We start from the raw sequence: 26,233 nt of genomic DNA, 5'->3' as shown, positions 1-26,233 counted from the left end.
AGAATGGCGTAAACCCGGGAGGCAGAGCTTGCAGTGAGCTGAGATCCGGCCACTGCACTCCAGCCTGGGCGACAGAGCGAGACTCCGTCTCCAAAAAAAAAAAAATTATGATTTTTTTAAAATAATGTGGCTTAAAAGTGTAACAGGACTTGGTGAGAAACGCAGAGGCTGTTAAAGTTTATCTCCCCACCATGTGGAAAATAGGTTAAATTCTGTAAATATTTAACTTTAACCACAAGAGGGCACAATTGGAGAACACAATTTTTTTGGTACTGCAGTAAAATTGATTACCTTTTGAAAAGTGTTCTTTTTAACCAGCTATGACAATAGAGTTGAATATTTTCACCCATGGTTTGAAAAAGTGCCAGAAGGCCTCACCTGTAATCCCAACACTGCCCGCCCTAAGGTGGGCAAAGCACTTGAGGCCATGAGTTCAAGACCAGCCTGGCCAACATGATGAAATTCCATCTCTACTGAAAATAAAAAATAGCTGGTCGTGGTACACGTCTGTAACCCCAGCTACTGGGGAGGCTGAGGCAGGAGAATCACTTGAACCTGAGAGGTGGAGGTTGCAATGAACCAAAATTGTACCGTTGTCCTCCAGCGTGGGCGTCAGAGGGAGACTGCCCCAAAAGTACCAGAAGCATTTTTCAGGACTTCATGTGTGTCTTGGTGATTATGTTAACCAAGTGTGTCCAAAAGAAATACCCATGAAATGCCTCCAGATACAAGGGGATTATTTGGTTTTTTATCCCATAAAGCTAAACTGCAAATACTACCCTAGAATTAACCTCTTGTCCTGTGTCAAAGTCTTGTTTTGCATCTGGATTGTTAAACTCAGCTTCCCTGTGACAGTCTCAAACTGTCAGACATTCTCAAAGTTCATAGCCAAGGTGATCTGTTACCTTCCCCATTTCCAGGGCCAAATCTCAGTTCTTAAGCACATCATTTGTTAGCACGGCTTTGTTTTCATGCTCTTTAGTTCTCTATTTTGTGCAGCCTTACCCGCTTTAAAGTCCACTGTGAGTCCTACCCTGCAGACCCTATTAACACAGTAGAGTTCATGTGCTACTGATTTGGTGCCTGCCTTCAAATAACATCTGCAGGTTTTGTGGGGTTAAAGATAGCCACTTGCTGGAACACCACATTGGAAGTGCTGTTCACCCGGTTATTTGAAACGGTGTTTGACCACTTGGTGTGGAAATGGCCTATCGGATTAAAGGATGGCCAAACCCAAGATTTCTTCAGGTTCTTTGCCGCTCCATGGATCTAATTTAGAAATCCTGATCATTACTCATGAATCAAGGTGTTCTGAACAGGCATCCTTCTTGCAGCTCGTCGCCCGCGGAGTGGCCAGGTTACGGCGGGCGCCGGAAGGGGGCGCATCCCTCGCCTTTCCCCAATGTGGCGGGCAGCCCCGTCTCCCCGCTCGGTTTCCGGGAGTCGGTGGCGATGGCGTCATCACCGAGCGCCGGGCCGACGGCAGCGCGGAGGTCGGCTATGTGACCGGGAAACATGCTGAGCCGGCTTCAGGAACTGCGCAAGGAGGAGGAGACGCTGCTGCGGTTGAAGGCAGCCCTGCACGACCAGCTGAACCGCCTCAAGGTGACCCCGCGGCCCTCTCCCGTTCCTCCTCCATTCCTCCCGAGCGACCCCCCAGCCTGGGCCTCTGCGGTGCAAACCCCCCAACCTCGGCCTCTGCGGTGACCACCTGCTGCGGTCAGTTCTCCCCTACTCACTATCTGTGGTGGCGCCAATTTACAGGTTTACAAACAAATAGGTATCTGAATCACCTGGGGAGTTTGCTGTGCGCTTCTTAGGCCCCACCTCTCAGAAATTTGACCTCGCAAGTTTAGGGTGAGGCCCAGGGATGTGTGTTTGGCAAGTGCAGTCCTACCTGCTGCTTCCTGTAAATGTTAATGGCCCTCAGCACTCTGAGGAAGTGCTCCCTCCCGAAGACTCGCTTAGACCCCTCTGGCCACCGACCCCTTCCTCCTGTGCTGCTGTTTTCTAGTTTGCCTTGGCGCTTGAAATGGCTCTAGTTTTGCCAAGCCGGAAGGAACTCCCAGATCTCCCATGCTACCAAGGAAGACACTGAGGCCCTGGGAAAAGAGACTTGTCCTAACGTTTGGAGCTTCCAGACGCCATGGCCTTGAGGAGTCGGGATTTAGGCCCACGTGGGCCACTTCCCACACTTGTGCTTAATGCAGCCCCTCAGCCCGGGGTATATAGTGAGACCTCGTCTCTACAAAAAATTGAGACAGGGCCTCACTCTGTCGCCCAGGCTGGAATGCAGTGACACGATCTCGGCTCACTGCAACTTCCACCTTCTGGGTTCAAGCGAGTCTGGTGCTTCACCTTCCCAAGTAGCTAGGATTACAGGCGTGCACCACCATGCCCGGCTAATTTTTGTATTTTTAGTAGAGACGGGGTTTCGCCATGTTGCTCAGGCTGGTTTCGAACTCCTGAGCTCAAACGATCAGCCAGCCTCGGCCTTCCGAAGTGCTGAGATTACAGATTTGAGCCACCACGGCCGGCCTTACAAAAAAAAAATTAAAATGAGCTGAGCGTGATGGTGCGTGCCTGTAGTCCAGCTACTTGGGAAGCTGAGGTGGGAGGAGAGCCAGGGCCCAGGAGGTCAAGCTGCAGAGTCCAGATGGTGCCACTGTACTCCAGCATGCGCTATACGGGGAGACCCTGCCTTTAAAAAAAAAAAAAAGTCCTGGGGAGGTTTTTATGCTAATCTCTGCTCAGCATCCTTTTCAGAATCTTTATTTATTTATTTTGAGACAGAGTTTCACTGTTGTTGCTCAGGCTAGAGTGCAATGGTGCGATCTTGGCTGACCGCAACCTCCACCTCCCGGGTTCGAGGGATTCTGCCTCTGCCTCCCAAGTAGCTGGGATTACAGCCATGCACCACCATGCTGGGCTAATTTTTTGTATTTAGTAGAGAGTGGGTTTCACCATGTTGGCCAGGGTGTACTCGAACTCCTGACCTCAGGTGATCACCCACCTCCAGCTCCCTAAGTGCTGGGATTACAGGTGTGAGCCACTGGGCTTGGCCCTTTTTCAGAAACTTTTAAGTCCATATGAGGTGAGGATTACCAAAGCCCTTTGTAAAATGAAAAGTACACCTATGACATAACAAAATCATAAGCATTTTTCCTTGGGGAAGTTGTATTTTTAGTAGACAGGGTTTCACAGTGTTAGCCAGGATGTTCTCGATCTCCTGACCTCATGATCCGCCCGCCTCGGCCTCCCAAAGTGCTGGGATTACAGGCATGAGCCACTGCACCTGGCCTCCTTAGGGAAGTCATAATGCCCTCCACTTATTTGTGTCCCTGTATTCCCACAGTACCCAGTACCTAATGAGTATATCGATGACCACCTCCAAAGCCCAGATTTCCTTATGCTTCAGCAGACACCTCTGTTTTCTATTCTTTCCTTCACCTTCTCATTACTGAGTTGACAGCCTCAGGTCCAGGGAATCTCTCTGAGGAATCAGATGACACTTGGCTGTTTTAATGACACACTTGTACTTTGAGTTGCTAGGTCTGGGGAAGTGGAAGCCATGACTCAGCCAGAACACCTGTCCAGCCCAGGGGAAAAGTGCTGGAGTCTTTCTTTACTCATCTCCTTAAAAGAGAGAAAACCTAAGAGCCTCCAACTTTCCCTCTAGAGCAACACAGAGATAGTTTTCATTCCTTCTCTTGATGAAAACCTTTCATGGTGTGCCCAGCAGTTTAACCACATCCAGTGAAATATTAAGGAAAAGTGTCCTCAACTCTTCTTTTCTAGGTTGAAGAATTAGCCCTCCAATCAATGATCAGTTCTAGAAGAGGGGATGAGATGCTGTCTTCTCACACTGTACCTGAACAGTCACATGATGTAAGCTTAATCAAGTGCAGGCCCAGGAGAGAATGCAAAGTCTGCTCTGCTCCCATGCTGCTTGGGTGGTGAACTGTTGTAAATCACATTACCTAGCCCAAAGGGCTCTGGAAAGTGCTGAAAAGAATTTTCTGGTTTAATAAGGTGGCAACTCTACATTACCCACCTTCCTACCAGCTGGTTATACACTAATTAATTTATTAAGTAGTTACTAATGTTTTACCTCCATCCTCCTCGTCATCTTTCTGTCTAGTTACTCAGATGAACCCGGGGGAGAGTGGAGATTTTTGTAGGGATATGTCAAAACTCTTGCTTTTTTGTGAATAACCTTGGGATTCAAGAGTGTGGCTTCAAGTACAAAGCACAGTGCTAAAAGATGAGTTCCAGTCCTCATCGTACTCATCTCTTACCAAATGCCCTCAAGTCAGTCAGCAAAATCGTATTTCTAAGTACACAATATTTGGGTTCTCCCAGATTTTGTGTGTTAAGACATTTAAAACCATGATACAGCAGCACATGTAAGTTGGCACAAATCTTATGGAGCTTTCTGTAATAATGTTTGTAAATGAGGTAACATTCTAGTGAATCTGGGGCATTTACCTTTGCCCGATTTTGGTAATGGAGGTGGGGGTATAAAAGGAAAGTGGCCATACCTCTTAGTCATAAGTACTGGGGATAGAAATTTTAAATCATTTTTAAGAATTTGCTGTTTTGAGGCCAGCATCTTTCCTACTAATCTGTGATGCCCTTGGCCAATACAGATGTTGGTGCATGTAGACAATGAAGCATCAATCAACCAAACGACCCTGGAGTTGAGCACAAAGAGTCATGTGACGGAAGAGGAGGAGGAGGAAGAAGAGGAAGAAGAATCAGATTCCTAAAGAAGGGGGAAAGCCAGGCTGGTCAGTTATACAAATTGCATTTCTAAGTCTCAGGCTACTTCTCCTCAAGGAACTCATCTTGCCCTGGGCCCTGTGATCTGCTTGAAAGGAAAGCAAGAACTATAAGGAGATGTGTAGTTGCAAAAATGGCTCCATCAGTAACTCAAGCTTCAGAATGTTATGACATACAGAAAATCAAAGATGCTGTGTCTTAGCATTGAGCAATATGGGTGGTGCTGTCTGTAATCTGGTCAGATTTGGTTAACTGTTCAAAACAATTTCCTTTGAAATACTGTTGAGAAAGTCTGGCATTTGCAAAAAGAGCAGAGTTTAAATACAAGCCAGTCTTTCCAGTCAACAATGCCTCTTTGAAGAAAACCAATTAAAGGCTGTTTGCATGCAGCTGAGTCCTTATGAGCAGTTAGCCCACAGTCTAGGACAGAAAGATGACAAGGGGAAGGACTGAGGGCCATCTGAGAGCACAAGCTTGCTACCTCTCAGAGGCATTGAAATATTGCATGCTATAAACTGCTTTGTGTAGCTGTTACCACCTCTCACTTGAGACATCACTCACTGGTAAAATGTTTTTATAAATAAATTATAAATAGCCATCATGGAGCCTGCTGGTTTCTAGATCGCGACAGAGAGAAGCAGCAGTTCCTTCTCTGAGGAAAAGATACAACAGGATGGTTTGAAATCCATTTCTAGCCCTTAAGAGAGATGTGCCATGCTTGGAAGACTGGATTTTTTTGTTATTTGAGACAGTTTCACTCTTGTTGCCCAGGCTGGAGTGCAATGGTGTGATCTCAGCTCACTGCAACCTCCCCCTTCTGGGTTCAAGTGATTCTCCTGCCTCAGCCTCCTGAGTAGCTGGGATTACAGGCACGCATCACCATGCCCGGCTAATTTTGTATTTTTAGTAGAGACAGTTTCTCCGTGTGGTCAGGCTGCTCTCGAACTCCCACCGTCAGGTTTTCCGCCCGCCTCAACCTCCAAAAGTGCTGGGATTACAGGCATGAGCCACTACGCCAGGCTGGAAGACTGGATTTTTCTAACAGATGACAGTTACAGAATAAGAGTTGTTACTTCATATTTGAAGTTGAGGTTCATTTCTGCATACTGTCCCTTTTCCACTAACTACTATGCTGTGAAATAAGTAGTTGCTTAATTTTATAAAATTAATTTCCCCTGCTCAAGCAACAGTAAAAGCCAAACAAAACACAAAGACTCATGTCAAGCAGAACTTATGCAGCAGTTCCCAAAGAAAGCAAAGAATACCTTTTTTTGTTAATCCACATTTCATTGAAGTTATTTTGAGCTGCTCTTAGAGGAAACAGCCAGAAGTTTAAATGAGCATGTTCCTTAGAACACACAATGGGAAGATAGATTGGGAACAAAAAGCATCAAGGTACATAAATTTTGGGGGTCTAATTTAAAATAGGAGCATGGGTTTGCAAAGTTGGAAATGTGGACTATGAATTCCAGCTCTACCACTAACTGGTCCCTTGTCCTTCCACCTCTTTGCAACTCACTTTCCCATCTGTAAGGTGAAGATACTCACATGTGTGTTCTAGCAGTTTCACAGGTTGCTATGAGGTGCTAATGAGATCATTTAAAACTCCTACTAGTATTGGTATCTCAGTAAGAATCTGGCATTGGGAGCTCAAAACACTGCAAGATTCATGCGGGGATCATAATTCTTGGTTAAAAATTTAAAAATGGCTGGGTGCGGTGGCTCAAGCCTCTAATCCCAGCACTTTGGGAGGCCGAGACCATCCTGGCTAACACGGTGAAACCCCGTGTCTGCTAAAAAATACAAACAAACTAGCCGGGCGAGGTGGCGGCGCCTGTAGTCCCAGCTACTCGGGAGGCTGAGGCAGGAGAATGGCGTAAACCCGGGAGGCGGAGCTTGCAGTGAGCCGAGATCCGGCCACTGCACTCCAGTCTGGGCGACAGAGCGAGACTCCGTCTCAAAAAAAAATAAAAAAGTAAAAAATAAAAATTTAAAAACAAAAAAAAATCTAAGCACCCCTCAAAAGACACCGAGCATGAAAGTGGTCAGATCTGGGTTTTGGATACCAGTTCATAACATTTCTCCTAAGGATGTAGTATTCTCATTTTAATGAAACATTCTCAGTAGTGGTGGTATCCTGTCATTTGTAAAAGACACAGGGTGTAAATGTTAAAACCCAGCCTGAATGTTTATGTGTTGAAAATGTGTAAGTTGAACTGTTGACTTAGAAAAGCTATACCTCACGGTGAGGAAAAAAAAAAAAAAAAAAAGCTGACTAGCTTAGGCAGCAGTATATACAACACTGATCATTTTTTAAAAATCCTGGCAGTATCCCAATTTCTGGTACCTCTAGATTGGAACTACCTACTTAGAAGATTATTTACTCAAGTTTTGTTTTTAATCTAAAAAGGAATGGGCCTTTTATTTATAAATATACATGTTGCCTTTAGTTTCTATAACCTGCCCTTTCAAAGAAAATAATGAGGGGAGGTATTGACCAGGCAACCTAAAATGTACCTAAAAGTTCCCAAAGTCTTCTCAGCTAAGGAAAGGGATCCTGTGGCCAGTGGGCCATGGCTTTGTGACATCACTGCCACCTCACAGGCAAAGCCAGCATCAGGCACATTCCTCCTTTCCAGGAAGGTGTGCTTAAGTGTAAGTGGTGAAAGAAGGGAAACCATTGCTTAATGTCGCAAAGCAAACAGACTATCCTGTCGTGCAGAAAACTCCCAGGTGAAAGAAGGGAAACCATTGCTTAATCCTGTCGTGCAGAAAACTCCCACACCAGGTAGGCAAGCTGGTTACCAGCAAGCCCCTCTTGTGAGCATGACAGCCTGGAAGTGCAGACAGGCCCTCAGCTCAACTATTGGTATATAGAAAATGAGAAATGTTATGTGAGATAAGAAATATTTTGTGATTTTTCTCAGATTTGCTCCCAGACCCCCATCTGCTGCTTTTCCCTTGTATAAAGAGATCAAAGGAATATACAGGATCTATTCACAGGTCCCACAAGGAAGGGGGTTGGAACAACAGAGAAGGGTGTGGGATGAGAAGAGGTGGACTGAGTCCAGAGACTGAAATTACAGGAAGCCCCATTAGTCCAAAGCACTGAACTTGGTGTGGTGTTTCTGCCTTCCAGCCTCCTCCTCATCTTCACCTTTCCCCTTCACCAGTAATGCTTGGCTCAACCAGTATTTCTTGTGTACTAAAGAAATTGAAAAGCTTACACAAAAGCAAAAGTAGCTTTCATCCTTTTTTTTTTTTTTAAACTTCATAGTATATTTATTAGAATAAGAGATTAGATTTGTTAAACATCTAGGTTAAAATGGTTAAAAGGATTTTCATACAATTTTAGGCACTATACACGTTGTTTACAACAGCATTGGTACTTGGATATGGGGAAAGATAAATCTGACATTTTAATGCCTTGATCAGTTTGTGACATTCAAAATAATTCCACCATTTAAGAAACATTAATCAAAACTTAGAGAGACATACCACTAAGTATCCCACACAGTATACTGAAAATAAATATAGAAATACAACCAGAAGTCTACAGATCACCACAGTAGACAGACTGGTGAAGCCCCAGCTATCATGGCAGTGAAGGGCTCTGGCTAGATTTGGATGTAAACTGCTGAATTCTACATGAAAAGCTAATAATAATAATAAAATAACATGATGTACACTTTCTGATGCTCATTTTCATAGCAGCAAAGCATGCTTCACATGCACTGCCTGTGAAGGATCTCACAAGGCTCCCTCCTACTCAGAGAGAAAGTATGCCCAGCAAGAATAAAGTACCACCAAATGTCAAAGAATCCCGAAAATACAGGCAGACAGCCAGTCATGGAGCAGGAACAGCAGTGCAATTGTAAGAATGACTACTCACAGTCACCAAAATTTCACTGTAATTCAGCCTGGCACGCGTTTTGATCATCAACATACACACAAATAGCCCCAAGCACAAAGCCAATCCACTTAGGGGAACAATAATAGTAATAAGAATAAAGACAGTAATATTAAAAATGACAAGAGTAGAATCTTGGCACATGCTGTGTTCTTCATCCTTTGTCACAGGTGAAATGCACATCTGAACAGAGACAGGCATGGGAAGGAGGCCCGAAAGCGACATGGCAAACCACTGGGCAGGGGACTCGCTCTTTGCTGCTTCCTAAGCACTTAGACGCCAGCAGCATGGGTTGGTGTGCTGGGCTGGTGAAGGCCGATGGTGGAGCAGAGCCAACCTGCAAAATCCACTTCCTCAGCATCAGATCTCTTGATAAAAGCATGAACCTGCATGTAAGGAAACGAGAGAACGTGGTGTTAAAAAGAAACAACAACAAAAACACCCACCAGGAAGGAAAATCCCAAGAGTTTCAGGTCTAGAGCTTGTGCTACACTTGGAAGGAGCACCTGGCACCTGCCCCTAAGCAGCAGTGGGGCCAACTGCAGGTCCAAAGACCCGCTCCATCAGTCACAGCAGCTGTGAGGCCTTGGGCAAGTCACCTCTCTTGCAGTATGGACACAGTAACTCTGCCTTAAATGCCTCACAGGCTTGTTAGAAGGGACAAAGAAAATGATGGACTTAGTGCATATTATACTATATGCATAGTCTGGCTCTCCACATATTTACAGTATTACTTAGCTAATCCCACTGCCACCAAACGAAACAGCAGGCGGAGAGTGACTCAGGAAGGAGGCTGAATGTAAGGTGAGGCAGTCAGTATTAGGGAAAGGCCCCATTCCCATGAAGGGGGTGGGCTGGCCTTTTCTTTCCCATGGCCCCCTAAGGCCTTTCTCTGGCATGCTTACTCAGGCTGCAGGGGTCACCCCAGCTTTCCCTTAAACTGATGGGAGGGCAGAGGAGACTGCTGTTTGGCATTCTGCAGCCCCAGGTTCAGCTGGACCACAGTAGGCAGGGAATGAATGGGCTCTGGAAGTACTGCACAGGTGACTGACAGAACAACAAATGAATAAACAGGTACTGTTAAGAATCTGGAATAAATGGACTCACCATGAGTTGCTTCAAATCTGCTCTCTCTGCGGGGTTTTTTATTAAGCTTAAAGAAAGAAAGACAAGGTGAGAGCTATTGCCTGGCACTGGTTCTAGCTCAAATAATATGTTTGCATGCCTGTCTTCTCTGCACACTAGAGGCTGATGATTGCCTGGGCTTGACTCATCCTCCGGTTCTAAGCACAATATCATGCCCACAGTAAGTTAATACATTCTTGCTGAATTAAAAAGCAATATGCCAATCCCTGGAGAGTAAGCACCAAAAGGAGCAGCTACTACATCCATGATGTAGTTAGACATGTCACATAAGTCTTGGCACTCTAAAAAAGGGCTTATGGCAGCAGCTGAGAATCATCAGAGGGGAGGGGAAAGGGCAAAGCTGTGCCTGCAGAAGCAAAGCTGGTGCTTCCAGAAATGGGGTGGGGAGCCTGACAAATCCAGAGTACCCTTCCAGAGAACAAGGAGCCAACTTACCATTTATTCACAAAATCTTGAAATTCCAGACTGAAAACTCCACTGGGCAATTTTGGAGGAGGCTGCAAACACATGTTGAGATAAGAAAAATGCCTGGCTCCTTGCTCCAGCCATCTCCTCTCCCCATCCCACCCCTCCTGCCAGCCAGTGCTATTTTTTTAAAGTCTTCTCTGCCGTCCAAAGGCAGTGCTACTCTCATCCAGTCAAGGAAAGGCACAGGTGGAAGGCCAATGCTGCCTTTTGGGTAACCATGTTGGAACCACTGGTCTCAAATAGCACACTTAGAACTGGGACCAAGTCAAGTCCACTCACTTGTCTGGTGATTTTGAACTAACCACTGTTCCTCTCTGAGCCTCAGTTTACTCTTCTGACATGAAGAGGTTGGGCCTAATGATCTCAGGGACCCTTTCAAGCTCTGAAGCTCTACAATGGTAAATCTTGGAGTGCAACATGGAAACGTAACCAGCAATTTACTGGCAGCAACAGCTAGGGGCACATGCAAACCACCAGGCTGGCCCAGGTCTGACAGCACCTGCAGAAGCAAACTGGTTTTTAAAAATCCCTTTTCTGAGCCCTAGAGAGGCAGTGCAAAGTTGATGAAACATTAACTGACAGGGCTGGGTCTGGAAGAATGTTACCTGCACACTCCAGCAGTGAGGCTGCTGTCAGATCCCCATAGCGATCATGCAGCGATATACACTACAAGGCCCTGGAGCACTGGGCGCACGGTGTCCCATGCAGTCCAGGAAATGTGGGCCCACTTACACACCCGGGCTGGGAGCTGCGTGTAGCTTCTTTGGGAGGTGCTGACCCACAGACATAATGTCCATGATGTCACTGCTCTGATGTACAGCCCCAAATCTGACACTGATGCCCACCACCACAAAGCCCAACCTAGTGCTCTTCCTCTGAGGGCCATGTCAGTCTGATCTGAGGTGGAGACTAGAACTCAGCTCTTAGAACAGTGACCCAGAGCAAGCCCTACTCTGCAGACTCCCTGCTGCTGAGGGAATCAAGGGACTATTCAAGGGAGAGAGGAGACCAACAGCTTGGCCTCCAGAGGCAGCATCCATTCCTTCTGACCAGGAAAGAGCTAGGCAACAGAGGGGCTGTGTGTCAGCAGAGGCTGCAGTGGATCAACTGCCATGCAGCCAAGCCTCCTAGGAGGTAAGAATGGGAGGTGGGAGGTGGTGAAAGGAAGAAAGAGCACTGGGTGGGAATGACGTGGGCTACTTTTCATCTTGGAGGCTCAATTTCCTCACCTGTTTGAAAAGGAACCAATTTGGCCTACCTCAGCAATGCTTGGGAGAACCACATGGGAAATTAATGTGAAAATTTGGAAGAGAGCAGTGCATGCTAGGAGACCAGCAATGGCATATCTAACCTCAGATATCCCTTCCCTTAATATGACTACCACCCAGAACCACCCAGCTTAGGTCCACAGCAGTAGAGGATAGATGGCTTTTTTTCTGACTCCTACAAATGCAACATGCTCTGCCTCCCTCATTATCCTTAAGCAGCAATGATCTGATCCTGAAACTGCTTTTCTACAGCCCGTGGTGCTTAGTATAAAGCTGTGCATATAGTAAAAAGAGGTATATTAAACTCTAGTAGACTGAACCTGTGACAGGGATGTTTTTTGGTTTTTGTTTTTTCAGAGCCAACCTCTGCCTCCCAGGTTCAAGCAATTCTCTGCCTCAGCCTCCCGAGTAGCTGGGACTACAGACGTGCACCACCATGCCCAGTTAATTTTCATATTTTTAGTACAGATGGAGTTTTGCCCTGTTGGCCAGGCTGGTCTCAAACTCCTTACCTCATGTGATCCAACTGCCTCAGCCTCCCAAACTGCTGGGATTACAGGCATGAGTCACCGCGCCCAGGATCTGGGTGTTTTCTTAAGATGAGCAAGTAAATTCCAAGGTGAAGGAAACCAGGCAGTACTTACCTCGTTGACTATGTAATCCAACAACTCAAAAATTGCCATGGGAGGTCGGCTGTCCATTCCATATGCTACAAATTTTATAAAAAGAAAAAATACTTCTCAGAAACAGATTACTTTTTTTTTTTTTTTTCTTTTGAGACGGAGTCTCGCTCTGTGGCCCAGGCTGGAGTGCAGTGGCCGGACCTCAGCTCACTGCAAGCTCCGCCTCCCGGGTTTACGCCATTCTCCTGCCTCAGCCTCCCGAGTAGCTGGGACTACAGGCGCCCGCCACCTCGCCCGGCTAGTTTTTTTTGTATTTTTTAGTAGAGACAGGGTTTCACAGTGTTAGATAGGATGGTCTCGATCTCCTGACCTTGTGATCCGCCCGTCTCGGCCTCCCAAAGTGCTGGGATTACAGGCTTGAGCCACCACGCCCGGCCCAGATTACTTGTTAATATGAGGCAAGGGGTTGGGTATGGATCCCTGGGACCAGAACAGGGTCATGGACAATAAAAATTAAACATCCACAGATAAGGCTTGAACACAGAGGGGACCAGCAAAGGCAGGGTACAAATCTGGGCTCTGCCACATCTTAAGTTCATAACCTTTGGCAAATCAGTTCATTGCTGAGCCAAAGTTCTGAGGTTTGTAAAGCAGAGACATAATAATTATGTCTGTCCTTTCCCCCTTCCTTCTAGTGAGAGAGGCACAAATGAGATAGCAGCTAAATAACTAAAGGACTTAGTTTTAATTCTCCATGAACTTGCGTTTACTCCTTTTGTCTCCTAGAGTCACAGGCCAGCCTCAGAGGCCACAGCCACCAGCCCCTCCAATGACCTGACATCAGCTACCCCTAGCCCCCTCTGCTTTCCCCTTCATACAAGCTCTCTCTCATGTGGACCTCATGGAGGTATAGGGCAGGTATCCTTGGCCAGACAGGAGCTACATAAAAAACAGTTGGCTAGGTCAGGCTATTCCCTGAGTACCAGGTTTACTTTCCAATATTCACATGCAGAGAGGCAGGTGGTACTGCACAGTGTTTATCATCTTGGGAGTCAGACTTGGCCACTTACAAGTCTATGTGGCCTTGACAAGGGCCCTGTGCCTCAGTTTCCTCATCTTTAAAATGGAGATTATAATCATATTCACAAATGAAATGCTATTAAAATTCTATAATGCTAGGCAAATCCATGGACACAAAGTAGATTAGTGGTTGTCAGTGGATCAGGCGAGGGGGAGTGGGAGATGGGGTTTCTTTCCGGGGTAATGAAAATGTTCCAGAATGAGACAGTGGTGATGGCTGCACAACATGGAACAATATACTAAAAACCACTGAACTACATACTTTAAAATGTGAATTTTGTCTTATGTGAATTCTATCTCAATAAAAAAAAACTACCAAAAGTCATGATTAAAAAATTAGAACGCAGTGGCTCACGCCTAAAATCCCAACACTTTGGGAGGCCAAGGCAGGAGGATCACTTGAGCCCAGGAGTTCCAGACCAACCTAGTCAACAAAGCGAGACCTCATCTATACAAAAAATTTAAAAAATTAGCCAGGCATGCCGGGCGCGGTGGCTCACGCCTGTAATTCCAGCACTTTGGGAGTCTGAGGGGGGCGGATCACCTGAGGGTCGGGAGTTCCAGACCAGCCTGACCAACGTGGAGAAATGCCATCTCTACTAAAAATACAAAAAGGCATGGAGGCACGGTGGCGCATGCCTGTGGTCTCAGGTACACAGGAGGCTGAGGCAGAAGAATCACTTGAGCCCAAGAGGTCAAGGCTGTAGTAAGCCATGATTGCACCACTGCACTCCACCCTGAGTGACAGAGCAAGACCCAGTATCAAAAAAAAAAAAAAAAAACCCACACAGTAGAAGCCAGGCATGGTGGATCATGCCCATAATTTCAGCACTTTGGGAGGCTGAGGCAGGAGGATTGCTTGAGCCCTAAAGTTACAGACTAACCTGAGCAACATAAGGAGACGATGTCTCTACAAAATAAAAAACAACCCAGCTGGGCATGCTGGCATGTGACTGTGGTCCCAGCTACTCAGGAGGCTGAGGTAGGACGATCACTTGGGCCTAGGAGGTTAAGGCTGCAGTGAGCTGTGATCGTGCCATTGCACTCCAGACAGAGTGAGCCCCTTCCCTCCCAACCCCCCAGATAAATTATAGCCTGTAGTCCCAGCTACTCTGGAGGCTGAGGGAGGAAGACTGCTTGAGCCCAGGAGTTGAAGACTGTGACTAGCCACTGCACTGGGCAACACAGCAAGACCCTTAATAATAAAAATAATACGAAAGGTTAAATAATGTATATAAAGTCCGAAGTGCAGTACCTAGAACATAGTACGTACTCAACAAATGGTAGGAAGTAGTTGGTAATAACAACACCGACCTGGAGACCCTTGCTGCTTCCTCCTAGCCCTAGCCTGGCATCCAGGGACAGAGAAATCAGTCTTGGCAGAATGTACAGAGAATCAGCCCTCCAGAAACCCCTGAAAGTAAGGGACCCCCCCCCCAACACACAGTCCAAGATGGGGACACACCAGGCTACTCACAGCTAAGGGGCCTCCCAGGGGTCCTTGGCCTGGGTGGGGTCTCAGCCGCATCTCCCTCCACCTGGCACCCAAACATCAGCTCCAGCTCCTTGGCATCTGGAGGAGGGATGGGATACCTCCCAACCGCCATCTCTACCAGAGACAGTCCCATGCTCCAGATGTCTGACTGCACAGAGTAATGAGTCCCCTGGAGTCTTTCTGGCTGCAGGAGAGACAGACAGTTACAAATACCTGACCTAACATAGACCCCTGGGTCTGCTAATGCATTTTCTCTTCTGTCCCTTCTCAATAGTTCATATCCTGTTTCAAGAGCTCCACTAACCTCTTGAATTTGGCCTTCCACCTACCCCCAAACATTGTGTTTACCAAATCCTAGCTGGCTTCTGTGGCTTTGACCCCTCATCCCTGCTCTCTCTCTCCTACAATCTAGCCTAAACTGACAGACCACATGTAATCGGCTGGGCCCTGGCTGCCACTTCAGCCTGTGGTTCCAGCTTTACCCAGTTTGGCCACAGTCTTACACGCACAGGGCAGCCTGTCCGAAGCCCAGCATGAGTGGCTCATCTTGTCACTGAATGTGAAACATGAAGCTTATGGAACGCGGGTTGGGAATGAGGTGTGCCATGGATATATAGAACAAAAGATCTTCGGTGAGTGGGCCTGAGACTTAAATCCCAGTTCTGGGACTTACAAGCTAAAGGATCCTGACTATCAGCCTCATCTATAAAATGGGGCTGCTGCTGGGCCAGGGCGCAGTGGCTCACGCCTGTAATCCCAGCACTTTGGGAGGCCGAGGCCGGAGGATCACATGAGATCAGGAGTTTGAGACCAGCCTGGTCAACATAGCGAAACCCTGTCTCTACTAAAAATACAAAAATTAGCTGGACGTGGTGGTGCATGCCTGTAATTCCAGCTACTTGGGAAGCTGAGGCAGGAGAATCATTTGAACCCGGGAGGCAGAGTTTGCAGTGAGCCAAAATCATGCCACCACACTCCAGCCTGGGCAAGAAGAGTGAAAACACCGTGTCAGAAAAAAGGTCAGCAGTAACAATGACATAAGAAAACTCTACTTAGGGTTACTAAGAAGATCAAATGAAAATGTATGTCAGATGTTATAAAATGCTGTACAAATATTGGTTGATATCGGTGGGAAGAGCCAAAGAGAAAAAATGTATATGGTGCTATGTAAACGCATTATTTTTAATGAGCATTATTTGAAATAGCACATGTATTTCAAGAACCCTACCAAAAAAATATTTATTCTGGCCATAGTATATTCATTTAGACATTAACTTCTCCTGTAGCATTTTTCACTAACTCCAACACTGGACTATTTTGGAACTGACCATATAACCACAAAAACCCAAACCATTAAACCCCTGACCGGTAACTCCTAGGGCCTGTTAATGGATTTTGAACTTGAGAGTTGGCAGTCAAATGGCCCAGGATGCCAGCTGCTCAGTGATTAGACATTTAGGGAAGAAACAATAAGGAGATGACAGAGAAAGAGTTCCACTGTGGATCACTGGAGTGGAGGGGTAGAGATGTGGGTCAGTGCCAGGTAAGTGATGTCGACAGTGGCTGGAGTCACAGTGGGAGGTAGGCGCCAGCAAGAAGGAATGAAGATGTGTTCACACTGGGATGTGTTCACACAAGTGCCAAATCCTCCCTAAGAGGCAAATGAGGGTGTGCTGTGCAAAGGGCATCTGCCTGGCAAGGGGGCAGCTAGCTTTCAATCCTGGCTCAGCAAGGTTAAGTAGGCAGGTTGCTTAACCTCCCTGAATCTAGACTTCCTCACCTCTAAAATGGGAACAATAATGTTTATTTCCTGGGACAACCACATGGATCAAATGAGACCTTCCAGGGACATGACATGTGCTTTGACAGAGAACACATAAAACGCTTTGTACAAGTTAAGATCTGAGCCTCTGCGCCTGTCCCCCTTCCACGCGGGCCTGCACTCCCTGCCTCTTCTGTAAAGACTGCCTACTCACTCCAACGCTTCTCTACTCTGCCACACTTCAGCACTGGCCCAGACTCACGTTTCCACCTTTCCAAATCATTCTCAGAAATGTGCTATCCATGTACCCTCCCACTCAGCCAACTAAACATCTACCCACTTGCAAAGCATTCCCTGAACACTTACCACATGCCAGGCCCCGCGCCAGGCACTAGGGACAAGAGAGACACCTTGTCCCTGTCCCCAAGGAACTGGTGGTATGGAGGAGGGAACATGCTGGTGCTGCCATAGCATGAGGATAGCCCCACACAACACTCTGGTGACAGTGGGAGCCAGCAGAGCTGGGAGCAGGAGGGAAGACCCCCAACACAGGGTGTTGGCTGAAATGGAGCAGAGACTCTGGCGAGGGGTCCAGGTGTGCTGCAGTTAGAGGGAGGAGTAGATGACTGACAGACATAGTGAGGAGGGAGAAAAGAGGCTGGACAATATTGAACAGACTCTCAGGAGTTGGGAGCTACAAGATACTGAAAGGATGGGCTGCTGAGAAGGCACATTAAAAGCCAATGCTCAGGTTTCTACCTTGGGAAACCAGGGAGATGATGCTGTCTATTTACTGCTAAGAGAAAAGGAGGAGGTGAGGTAGTTTGGGGTGGGTCATATCTGAGCATCCTGGGTTTGTGGATCTAAAGACGATCATGTAGAGATGCCCAGAGGGGAGCTGGAGCTCACAATCCTTCAGAATGAAAAGCTGCATTCTGGAGCTGCACAATCCTCTCAGTGAGTCAAGGCCCCAATATCCCAGTTATGCTCCAAGGCCTAAGAAAGACCAAGACCATCTTCCCATTCAACTTCATCTCCTCAGGGAGGACCACTGTGCCTCCTCCCTCACTTCTTGTCCCCCACCCAGCACAAGACTCTGGCTCCACAGGAAAGATACCCACTGGGCTCCTATCCCTGACCGTACAAGAAGCTCAAGCAATGGAAACTTCTGTTCATACCGACATGTAGGACCTTGTGCCCACGAAGGAGTTGGCCATGGAGTCGATAAGCTGCCCGCTGACCCCAAAGTCACAGAGCTTGATCTCCCCACGGGAGTTGACTAGGATGTTGGAGGGCTTGACATCTGCAAGGAAGAGAAAATAGAAAAGGAAGGAATTGACACAGGTAGATTGGGGAAGAGAAGGGTCAGCATTCCACACAGACCAGCCCTGACCCTGAGTCCCAGGACAACACCCCCGTCCACCATCAGGCAGCCTTTGGCTTGCAAACACTGTACACCAAGGCCCCTTGTTCCGAGTTCAAGAAGCAACTGTCAGGAGATGAAATGAGCAGCTGCTTTAGAAGCAGAATAGAAAGACAGTCGATTTCCACTCTGAAAACGCAGACTTGGCCAGATGACCCACAGGAAGGAGTCCGTTATCATGAACAGTCAGGATTTCAAAGTCTGTTGCTTCAACCACCCATACTGGTAAGACATACTATCTATGGTTGGATCATGAAGGAAGCAGAAAAAAAAACAATAAAACCTATCTGCTTGCTGAAGCTACACAGGCTAGAAGGGGACAGGGTTTGGCGGGAATTCCCATTCTAGACGTCTGCACCAGGCACAGAGCATGTGGGTCTTTTTCTTATGAGTATGTGTGGCAGGGGTGGGAGCTGAGTGATGATTCCATTCCACTGGAGTCACTCACCTAACAGCCTACACAGCTACACCTACCCTGCCAGTCAAGGGGAACCCCTTGCTACCTGGCGCTGGAACGTGAGAGGGCTTAAAGCTGCTCCTCAGAGGCAAAACAATGTCCCCATCCCCCTTCCTTGCACTCTTATTATCACCCCATCCCACCCATCCGGTCACTGTCACAAATACCAGTACACTGGCCCTTAGTTTGCAGAGACCTAAATTTCCAAACTTTTTTTTCCCCACTGTATCCTCTGATTCATACAAGTATCCTGTAAAGTGCATAGACCAGGGCCAATTATCCTCATTTATAAGTGAGAAAACCAAGGCTGGGACTTGGTGAAGGCCCCTGGAGCAGGGCTTTGTGGAGCAGACATCAGCAAACAATGAGACTCACTTTGAGGGCAGACCATGTCTAGGGAAATCCTTAATAGTCGTAATATAGACACCACATAGGACATCTAGAAAATCACAGAAAAAATCCAAACCTCCTATAATACAACCCAGCAGAGTCACTACTAACGTTTCATTATTTTTCCCTTCAACACTGTGTTATATGAATGCATTTATTTATTATTATTTTTTTAGACACAGAGTCTCACTAAACTGCCCAGGCTGGGCTTGAACTCCTGGGCTCAAGCAATACTCCCCGCCTCAGCCTCCCAAGTAGCTGGGAGGATAGGTGCGAGTCACCATGGCCAGCTATTTATTCTTAAACAGATTTAAACAGGTCTATTTAAGTATCTTTCCAACTGCAAATTGAAAAACAAAAGCTGGCGATGCCGCATGCCTATAATCCCAGCACTTTGGGAGGCTGAGACAGGAGGATCACCCGAGGTCAGGAGTTCAAGACCAGCCTGGCTAACATGGTAAAACCTTGTCTCTAATAAAGACACAAAAATTAGCCGGGTGTGGTGGCACACGCCTGTAACCCCTAGCTATTCAAGAGGCTGAGGCAGGAGAATCATTTAAACCCAGGAAGCAGAGGTTGCAGTGAGCCAAGATTGTGCCACTGCACCCCAGCCTGGGTGACAAAGTGAGACTCTATCTCCAAGAAAAAAAAAAAAAAAAACAAGGCTAAGGTCCAAGAGATCCAGCAACTTGTTCAAAGTCACACAACAAAAACTGGGTAAAGCTGAAAGCAGATCCCAGGCCCTCTGACACTTAACACCTGTCCTCTTCTACCCACCCTGCTGCCATGGTCTAACCGTCGCCACCTACTGTCCACTGAGCACCTGCTACCTTACCTGTGGGCTCTGTGTGGGCACCAGGCAAACAGCAGGCAAGAAACTGACCAAGTCCCCCACTGTCATGAAACTTCAATTTTAGTATGAGGAGACAGACAATAAATCAATCAATGAACAAATGTGTAACATCAGGTGGTCTTAAGTGGCACAAAGAAAAATATAAAACCCAGCCGGGCATGGTGGCTTACACCTGTAATCCCAGCATTTTGGGAGGTTGAGGTAGGCGCATCATTTGAGGTCAGCATGGTGAAACCCTGTCTTTACTAAAAATACAAAAATTGGCTGGGTGTGGTAGCACAAGCCTGTAATCCCAGCTACTCGGGAGGCTGAGGCAGGAGAATCGCTTGAACCCAGGGGGTGGAAGTTGCAGTGAGCCAAGATCATGCCACTGCACTCCAGCTTGACCAATAGAGTGAAACTCCGTCTCAAAAAAATTAACAAAACAAAACCCTGTGAGGGCAGAGAGAGTAAGGGGGTACTGCCATGACAGGATGGAAGGAACGGCCCTGTGAGGAGAGGACACTTGAGCAACTATGTGAACAGAGAGAGGGAGCGAGCCACGCAGCCTCTCAGAGAACCACGGGGAGATTCTGAACTTCGGGAGGAGAGGGGCGAGCTCTGTTCTTTCCCTGGGCCTAGTGTTAGGACAGGGCCCACAAACACTTCAGCCGAGGCATGAGTCTAGCAGTTGCTTGTTGGAGTTGTACTTCCTCATCCCACTATGCCCATGGCCCCTCAGAGGACAGGCGTCGGGTGCCTGTCCCGTCGGGTGAGAAGGGTAAGGGTGTGACAGTGCCTGCTGGGGAGGCACACCAAGGCGCTCCGACACAAGCCCTCTTCCACACCTCCCACCCAGTGCCATCGCCTCTCATCCATGCCAGGCCACACGGCACCAGGCTCCCTCACCCGGCCCACACTCTCCCCATAGGCTGTTTAGGCATGACCTGCTAGGCCTGTTTTAGAGTAAAAAAGTAGCACTGGCTAGTGAGACAGAAGCCCTGTGTCAAATCCTGACCCTGCCAGTGCACTCTCCATGTAGCCCTGAGCAAGTCACTTGACTTTTCTGGGCCATGGTTTGCCATGAATGAAGCAGTCACAATGGCAGCTCTCATACCATCACAGACCAGGATCGATGTAATAAGGCGTGGCATATGAGCAGCACACCATGTTATAGGAATAGAGAATGACTGCTTCACAGGCTGCCCTCCAAGATCAGCAGTTCACAGAACCAGACACCTCTCCTTCCCCACAAGAACACAGTCTCCTCCACCCAGGCCAGCAGCTTCTTCCTCTGCTGGCTCAGACACCTCTCTTCAGGCTGCAGCTACTGCTCAGGCATGACTGTGCTGCATCTAGCTGTCCTTGTATCCGATCTCTATTCACATGGCAAGCAAGCCTCCCTTTTTCAAACTTACATAACACAGCGTGCCGCCATCCCTGGCTGTGAGCTCCAGCTTCTCCCACCCATTCCAGGAAACAATACTGCCTAGGAGGCAGCAGAGATGCAAGGGGTTGGAGAGGAAGAGAAGGGAAATTCTAAGGGGCTTTTCACTGCTGGACCACATTGGTCCTGGGAGCCAGATCCCAGAGGGCCTCACAAGAAGCCACCTGGAAACCTGGGCACATGAGATCACTGAACCCCAGAGCACGCTGCTGGAGCCGCCAGGCTAGGACATCCCTCTTGTCCCTGCGCCTGCCACACCCAAGTCTAGCTCTTCTCTGGGGACAGAAAAGAGGTACATGATGGCAGACAAGTCCAGAGAGAGTTCATTTCTTGACCTCCCTCAGCACCCCACACTTGCTGCCCACAATAGCCAGGCCCTTCACACACTGTTCCTGTCTCCAGCATCTTCTCCCTCTACCTGCCTGCACAGAAACCGGCACTCCTCCAGGGGGATGCCCCTGCACAGAGCCTGCCATGGCTCCCCTCTGCCTCAGAGCACAGTCCCAAGCCCCTGTGCCCAGGTTTCCATGCCCTTCACTGTTTCTTCCTTTCCTCTCCAACTTCACAGCACAACACATCTCCACATCCACTTTCTCCTGGTTGGGGCTGGTCTGCCTCTAACTGCCCCTGTGTAAGAGTCTCGCCTTCTCTTGTGCTGGTCCTTGCATCTAACAGGTAGTCCTTTCAAATCACCCTGTCACCTCTACTCCTAGGTGCCTAGTTCTTCTGAATCCCCTTCTCAACTTGGGATAATGCCCTGCTCCTGGAGTCCTGGGAGGATTAACTGGGCTTCCTCTCACATTCTCCTAGCAGAGCCCTCAAACATTCAAATCACAGGCCCAGTCCTTCTCTACTTAATGAGGCCACCTCTGGGCCTTGGGTTCTCTTTCTGATCCTTTGTTAACCGAAAGGTGATGCTGAGAGGGCCCCCAGCAGCTGGTGGGCCAGGCTGCATTCTGGAGGAAGCATCAATCACCGAGTAGACTCCCAGGCTCATAAGCTTCCCTAGGAATCCCACAGGAGGCTGAGATCTAATAACCCCAATTCTGCTCAGCTTCTGTGACAATGAGTATGGGTAACCCCTCCTTCCTCAAAAATGAACAAGGAGGTTTTTTGAAAAACTCAGAAAGTATGTTCTTCTCTGGTATTTTCTGTCCCAAAATAACACTATTCAAAGCCTCCTGATTTTTCCCTCAAGAGCACATATTTTGAAGTTTAACTATTAAGTATTTTCTACCCCTCTAAAACAAGGTGTTTGGATAAAACAATTTAGGGAGTCATTTGTTTATTCTAGAAACACAGAGTATCTGCACTGAGCTATGAGTAAAAAGGACACAGGGATTGTCACCATCAGGGGAGACAGAATCCAACAAATGACAAGAACACGTGCACGTGTAAAGGCAAAGATGAAGATGTGGTCAAGGCCCCATGGACTAGTTCTAAATTCTTCCAACTAGGTGGGATGGGTGCCACCCATTGGATGATAGCCTGAGTAGCTGACAACGCCCTGGCAGGCAGATGAATCAAGGTGAATCTCAGCCTTCTATGTGTTTCCACTATATCCTAATACCTTTATTGTGTTTAGTTTAGGCTAATATTAAAAGCAGCTTAATTCCCTAAGGCAAGATGGAAGACAATGGGGCCTGGAGGAAGAGAAAGGCAGAGGAGGGGTGGAAGTGGGGAGCCCGAAAGAAAGAGAAGAGGTGGCGCTGGGCGCAGTGGCTCACACCTGTAATCCCAGCACTTTGGGAGGCCGAGGCAGGTGGATCACGAGGTCAGGAGATCGAGACTGTCCTGGCTAACATGGTGAAACCCCATCTCTACTAAAAATATAAAAAATTAGCCAGGCGTGGTTGCAGGTATCTGTAGTACCAGCTACTTGGGAGGCCGAGGCAGGAGAATGGCCTGAACCTGGAAGGCGGAGCTTGCAGTAAGCTGAGATCATGCAACTGCACTCCAGCCTGGGTGACAGAGCAAGACTCTCTCTCAAAAAAAAAAAAAAAAAGAGAGAGAGAGAGAGAAGAGGTGGAAGGAAGGAGTGAGGGGCTGCTGAGAAGCAAGCAGAGTGACACAGGGAAGCTGCATTCTTCCTCATCTGTGACAAAGGCTGAATCCAAAAGTAGATAAGCAACAGTTAAAGGATTTAAAAAAAAAAAAAAAAAAAAAAAAAACAAAGGCAAATGATTTTTAAAAGGCGACTTTAGGCTTCAAACGACCTCTTCTTAGTATCCTTGGCAGAGCCTTAATAACTCTCCCCACTGAAGATGAAGAAACAGAAAGGGAGCTGACTGGATGAGTCAAATTGCACCCTCTACAGAGCCCCTCCAGCCATCCATGGCCTGGGGGAGCTAGTTAAGTAGCAGAGATAATTAAATTCAGAGAAAATCCCCAACTCTTCAATTAGCCATTACCCATAACCTCTTTTCCCCCACCCAAATTTCCTTCCCCAGGAGCACCGAAAAAAAAAGCCAGGATGCAGCTGGGAGACTAGGTGGGAGAATGAGGTGCAGGTGAGCCTAGCAGGCCTACAAAGATCCTACAGCAGCTCTGGTTTATGGAACACCTGCTATGGCAGGCCTTTTAAATATACTAGCCTCTGTTTTTGTTTCTTCGGGGGTGTTTTTGTTTTGTTTTTTTTCAGACAAAGTCTTACTCTGTCACCCAGGCTAGAGTGCAGTGGCATGATCTCGGCTCACTGCAACCTCTGCCTCCCCAGTTCAAACACACTATCTTCTTTCATCCTTACAGTAACACTGTGAGGTAAGCATTATAAACCACTGCACACAGATGAGAAACACTGAGGCCCAGAGTAGGGAGGCGTCACCTGTCAGGGTGGCACAGGTAGCTAACGATAGGGCCTAGGGTTAGAACTCAGACCCCTGAGGGAGTATTCTCTCCAGGATCTAGAAAATCAGGGCCCAGACAACAGGACTAAAGGCAACCCATTTCAGAAGAGCCCTTATTGAGCTGTGGCTGGGGAAGGAATCACTCACATTACAGATGTAACGAGCTTTACTTCTGGGAACAAGGATTTGACTTGGGACAGGCTGAAATCCCTGAAATTCAGTAAGGAGAGAATAATTCTCCGCTCCAGTTTAGCGAGTGAGCACGATGCTTCTTTCTCAGCTGCAGCCCATTATCCTTCTTGACAAGGCCAACTGCAAGAAACGTGCTAGCAGCAGGAACCACTGTCAAGTTTATCTCCCTCACTTTCAAGATTTTTACAACCAAGCCCAGCAACTGCATTTTCTTTGCTTCCTTCCCTTCCAAGCCTCATTAGTTTTGAAATGCTTTCCTTCTCTACCCTCCCTACACTCCTCTCTGCCAATTCACTGCTCATCCTCTGACCCAGAGGGCCCATAAACCCTGACAATTAAACACAGGATGATGTTGCAGGAGTTTAGGATTTGCTTTTCATTAGCACACAACATTCCAATAAATTATCTAAATTTTTAGGCCGGGCGTGGCGGCTCAGGCCTATAATCCCAGCACTTCAAGAGGCTAAGGTGGATGAACTGCTAGAGGCCAGGAGTTCGAGACCAGCCTGGGCACCATGGCAAAACTCTACTAAAAATACCAAAAAAAATTATCTAGGCATGGTGGTGTGCACTGGTACTCCCAGCTACTCAGGAGGCTGAGGCATGAGAACTGATTGAAAACAGGAAGCAGAGGTTGCAGTGAGCTGAGATCGTGCCACTGCACTCCAGCCTGGGTGACAGTGAGACTTTGTCTCAAAAAAGTAAACATAAAATAAATTATCTAAAATTTTAATACAGAATGTAACAAAAGCCAGAGCAAAAGGTATAGCGGGTTACAGAGAGAAGAGAGGTGTAATAAAAGGAGAAAGAAAGGAAAGAAGAGCAGTCAAGGGAAATGCTTATGATTCCCTGATAGCACTCTTTTTTTTTTTTTGCTGAAGTGCGGTGATACGATCATGGCTCACTACAGCCTCGACCTCCTAGGCTCAAGCGATTCTCCCACTTCAGTGCACGCCACCATGCCCAAGTAACTGTTTCTGGTTTTGGTACACAGGGTCTCCCTGCTTTGCCCAGGCTGGTCTCAAACCCCTGGGCCCAAGCGAGCCTACTGCCTCAGCCTCCCAAAGTGCTGGGATTACAATTGTGAGCCACTACGCCCAGCCTGATCTCTCGTTTTCAATGACCCTTCATAATATTTGGCAGAATAGCCCTAGTTTACAGAGGTAGAAATTGCGGCTGGAGGATAAAATCTCTTGCCAAAGGTCACAAAATAACATGAAAACAGCATATTTCCCCCCCACCAGATTATTTGGGCTACCTCAGAAGAGCTGATACACAATGTCTCACAAAGCCAATCAACCACCTACAGGCAGGAGAACAAACTTGGCTAACTTGAGTACTTCTCATATGCTATTCAAGAAACGGAAATTAGCTAAAAATCTGTTTTGACCTGCTGAAGGCTAATTTTGTTCAGCAGGAGAGGTGGGAGGTAGTGAGGTGGGTGTTAAAACAATGACAAAAGAAGATAGGCCAGAGTTCTGTTCATTATTAAACAATGAGTAGGAAAGAATTTCTAGTAATGTCACCATATTTACGTGACCCTGCTCCACCAAAGTACGGCCTGCCCATTTGTGCCTGGGTCACAGCTTAACATAATTCACCAAAAAAGGTCTGGAAAAAAGGTCAGGAAACTACTCACCAGTTATTTCTAGCTTGGGATAACCCCTAACGGAAAGACTTAGAAGAATGTGTTTGACAATTTAAACACAGATGTCAGGCATTCCTTGTCTCCCCATCACACATACTTCTTTGGGGCAAATGCAGCTTTAGGTGGAGACTAACGATCAGAAAAACTTGTCCCTGGCTACAGGGGCAGCCCCCTGACCTAGGCTGGGCCACTCATAGCTCCCTATCCCCTGGCCATGGTGATCTCATAGGTCTGGGCACATGACCCCTAAGAGTCCAATCGGGAGTCCTCGCTCAGAACTTTCTAATTGAAGTGAGAAAATTCTTCTGATAACAAAACTGTAAAGCAGGAAACCATGGTTCCATCTGGTAGACAGCTGGCCTGAGAGAAGAAAGCCAACATCGAAGAAAGCCAACATCGAAAGGGAAACAAGTGAGAGGGAGAGATCTAACAGTTTTTTTTTTTTTTTTTTTTTTTTTTTGGAC

General features: G+C 47.3%; 2 protein-coding genes across 5 annotated transcripts in view; one reads left to right on the top strand and one right to left on the bottom strand.

Annotated features, from left to right (window-relative positions):
- Positions 1 to 11: 11 nt before the first annotated feature.
- Positions 12 to 9,815, top strand: SNAPC5 (small nuclear RNA activating complex polypeptide 5). Of its 4 annotated transcripts, XM_023220787.1 has the most exons (4): positions 1,432 to 1,605; positions 3,799 to 3,888; positions 4,650 to 4,790; positions 8,863 to 9,815. In XM_023220787.1, exons 1-3 carry the CDS (start codon positions 1,516 to 1,518, stop codon positions 4,767 to 4,769), a joined length of 300 nt encoding a protein of 99 aa, XP_023076555.1. In that variant the 5' UTR covers positions 1,432 to 1,515; the 3' UTR covers positions 4,770 to 4,790; positions 8,863 to 9,815. The 4 variants fall into 4 exon arrangements, with proteins under 4 accessions (XP_023076554.1, XP_031791678.1, XP_023076556.1 ...); XM_031935818.1 differs by lacking the exon at positions 8,863 to 9,815 and having other exon boundaries at positions 20 to 1,605; positions 4,650 to 5,383; XM_023220788.2 differs by lacking the exon at positions 8,863 to 9,815 and having other exon boundaries at positions 23 to 1,719; positions 4,650 to 5,383.
- The window catches only part of MAP2K1 (mitogen-activated protein kinase kinase 1), a 104,228-nt gene continuing 86,017 nt past the window's right edge, over positions 8,023 to 26,233 (bottom strand). Inside the window, exons 6-11 of the mRNA XM_023220785.1 lie at positions 17,713 to 17,837; positions 14,755 to 14,956; positions 12,219 to 12,283; positions 10,274 to 10,335; positions 9,800 to 9,845; positions 8,023 to 9,078 (exon numbers count right to left, since the gene is read on the bottom strand). Of these exons, the coding sequence (XP_023076553.1) occupies positions 8,965 to 9,078; positions 9,800 to 9,845; positions 10,274 to 10,335; positions 12,219 to 12,283; positions 14,755 to 14,956; positions 17,713 to 17,837 (614 nt within the window). The 3' untranslated portion in view covers positions 8,023 to 8,964. The remainder of the gene's footprint in view (positions 9,079 to 9,799; positions 9,846 to 10,273; positions 10,336 to 12,218; positions 12,284 to 14,754; positions 14,957 to 17,712; positions 17,838 to 26,233) is intronic.

This window comes from Piliocolobus tephrosceles, chromosome 6, assembly GCF_002776525.5.
Source record: "Piliocolobus tephrosceles isolate RC106 chromosome 6, ASM277652v3, whole genome shotgun sequence".
In the NCBI taxonomy this organism is placed as follows: domain Eukaryota; kingdom Metazoa; phylum Chordata; class Mammalia; order Primates; family Cercopithecidae; genus Piliocolobus; species Piliocolobus tephrosceles.
The sequence above is the reverse complement of the archived record's forward strand: the minus strand, read 5'-3'. Positions and strand labels throughout refer to the sequence as shown.

Coding starts and splice junctions, on each gene's coding strand:
- SNAPC5 (XM_023220786.1), top strand. CDS start 1,224: ATGGCCAAACCCAAGATTTCTTCAGGTTCTTTGCCGCTCCATGGATCT.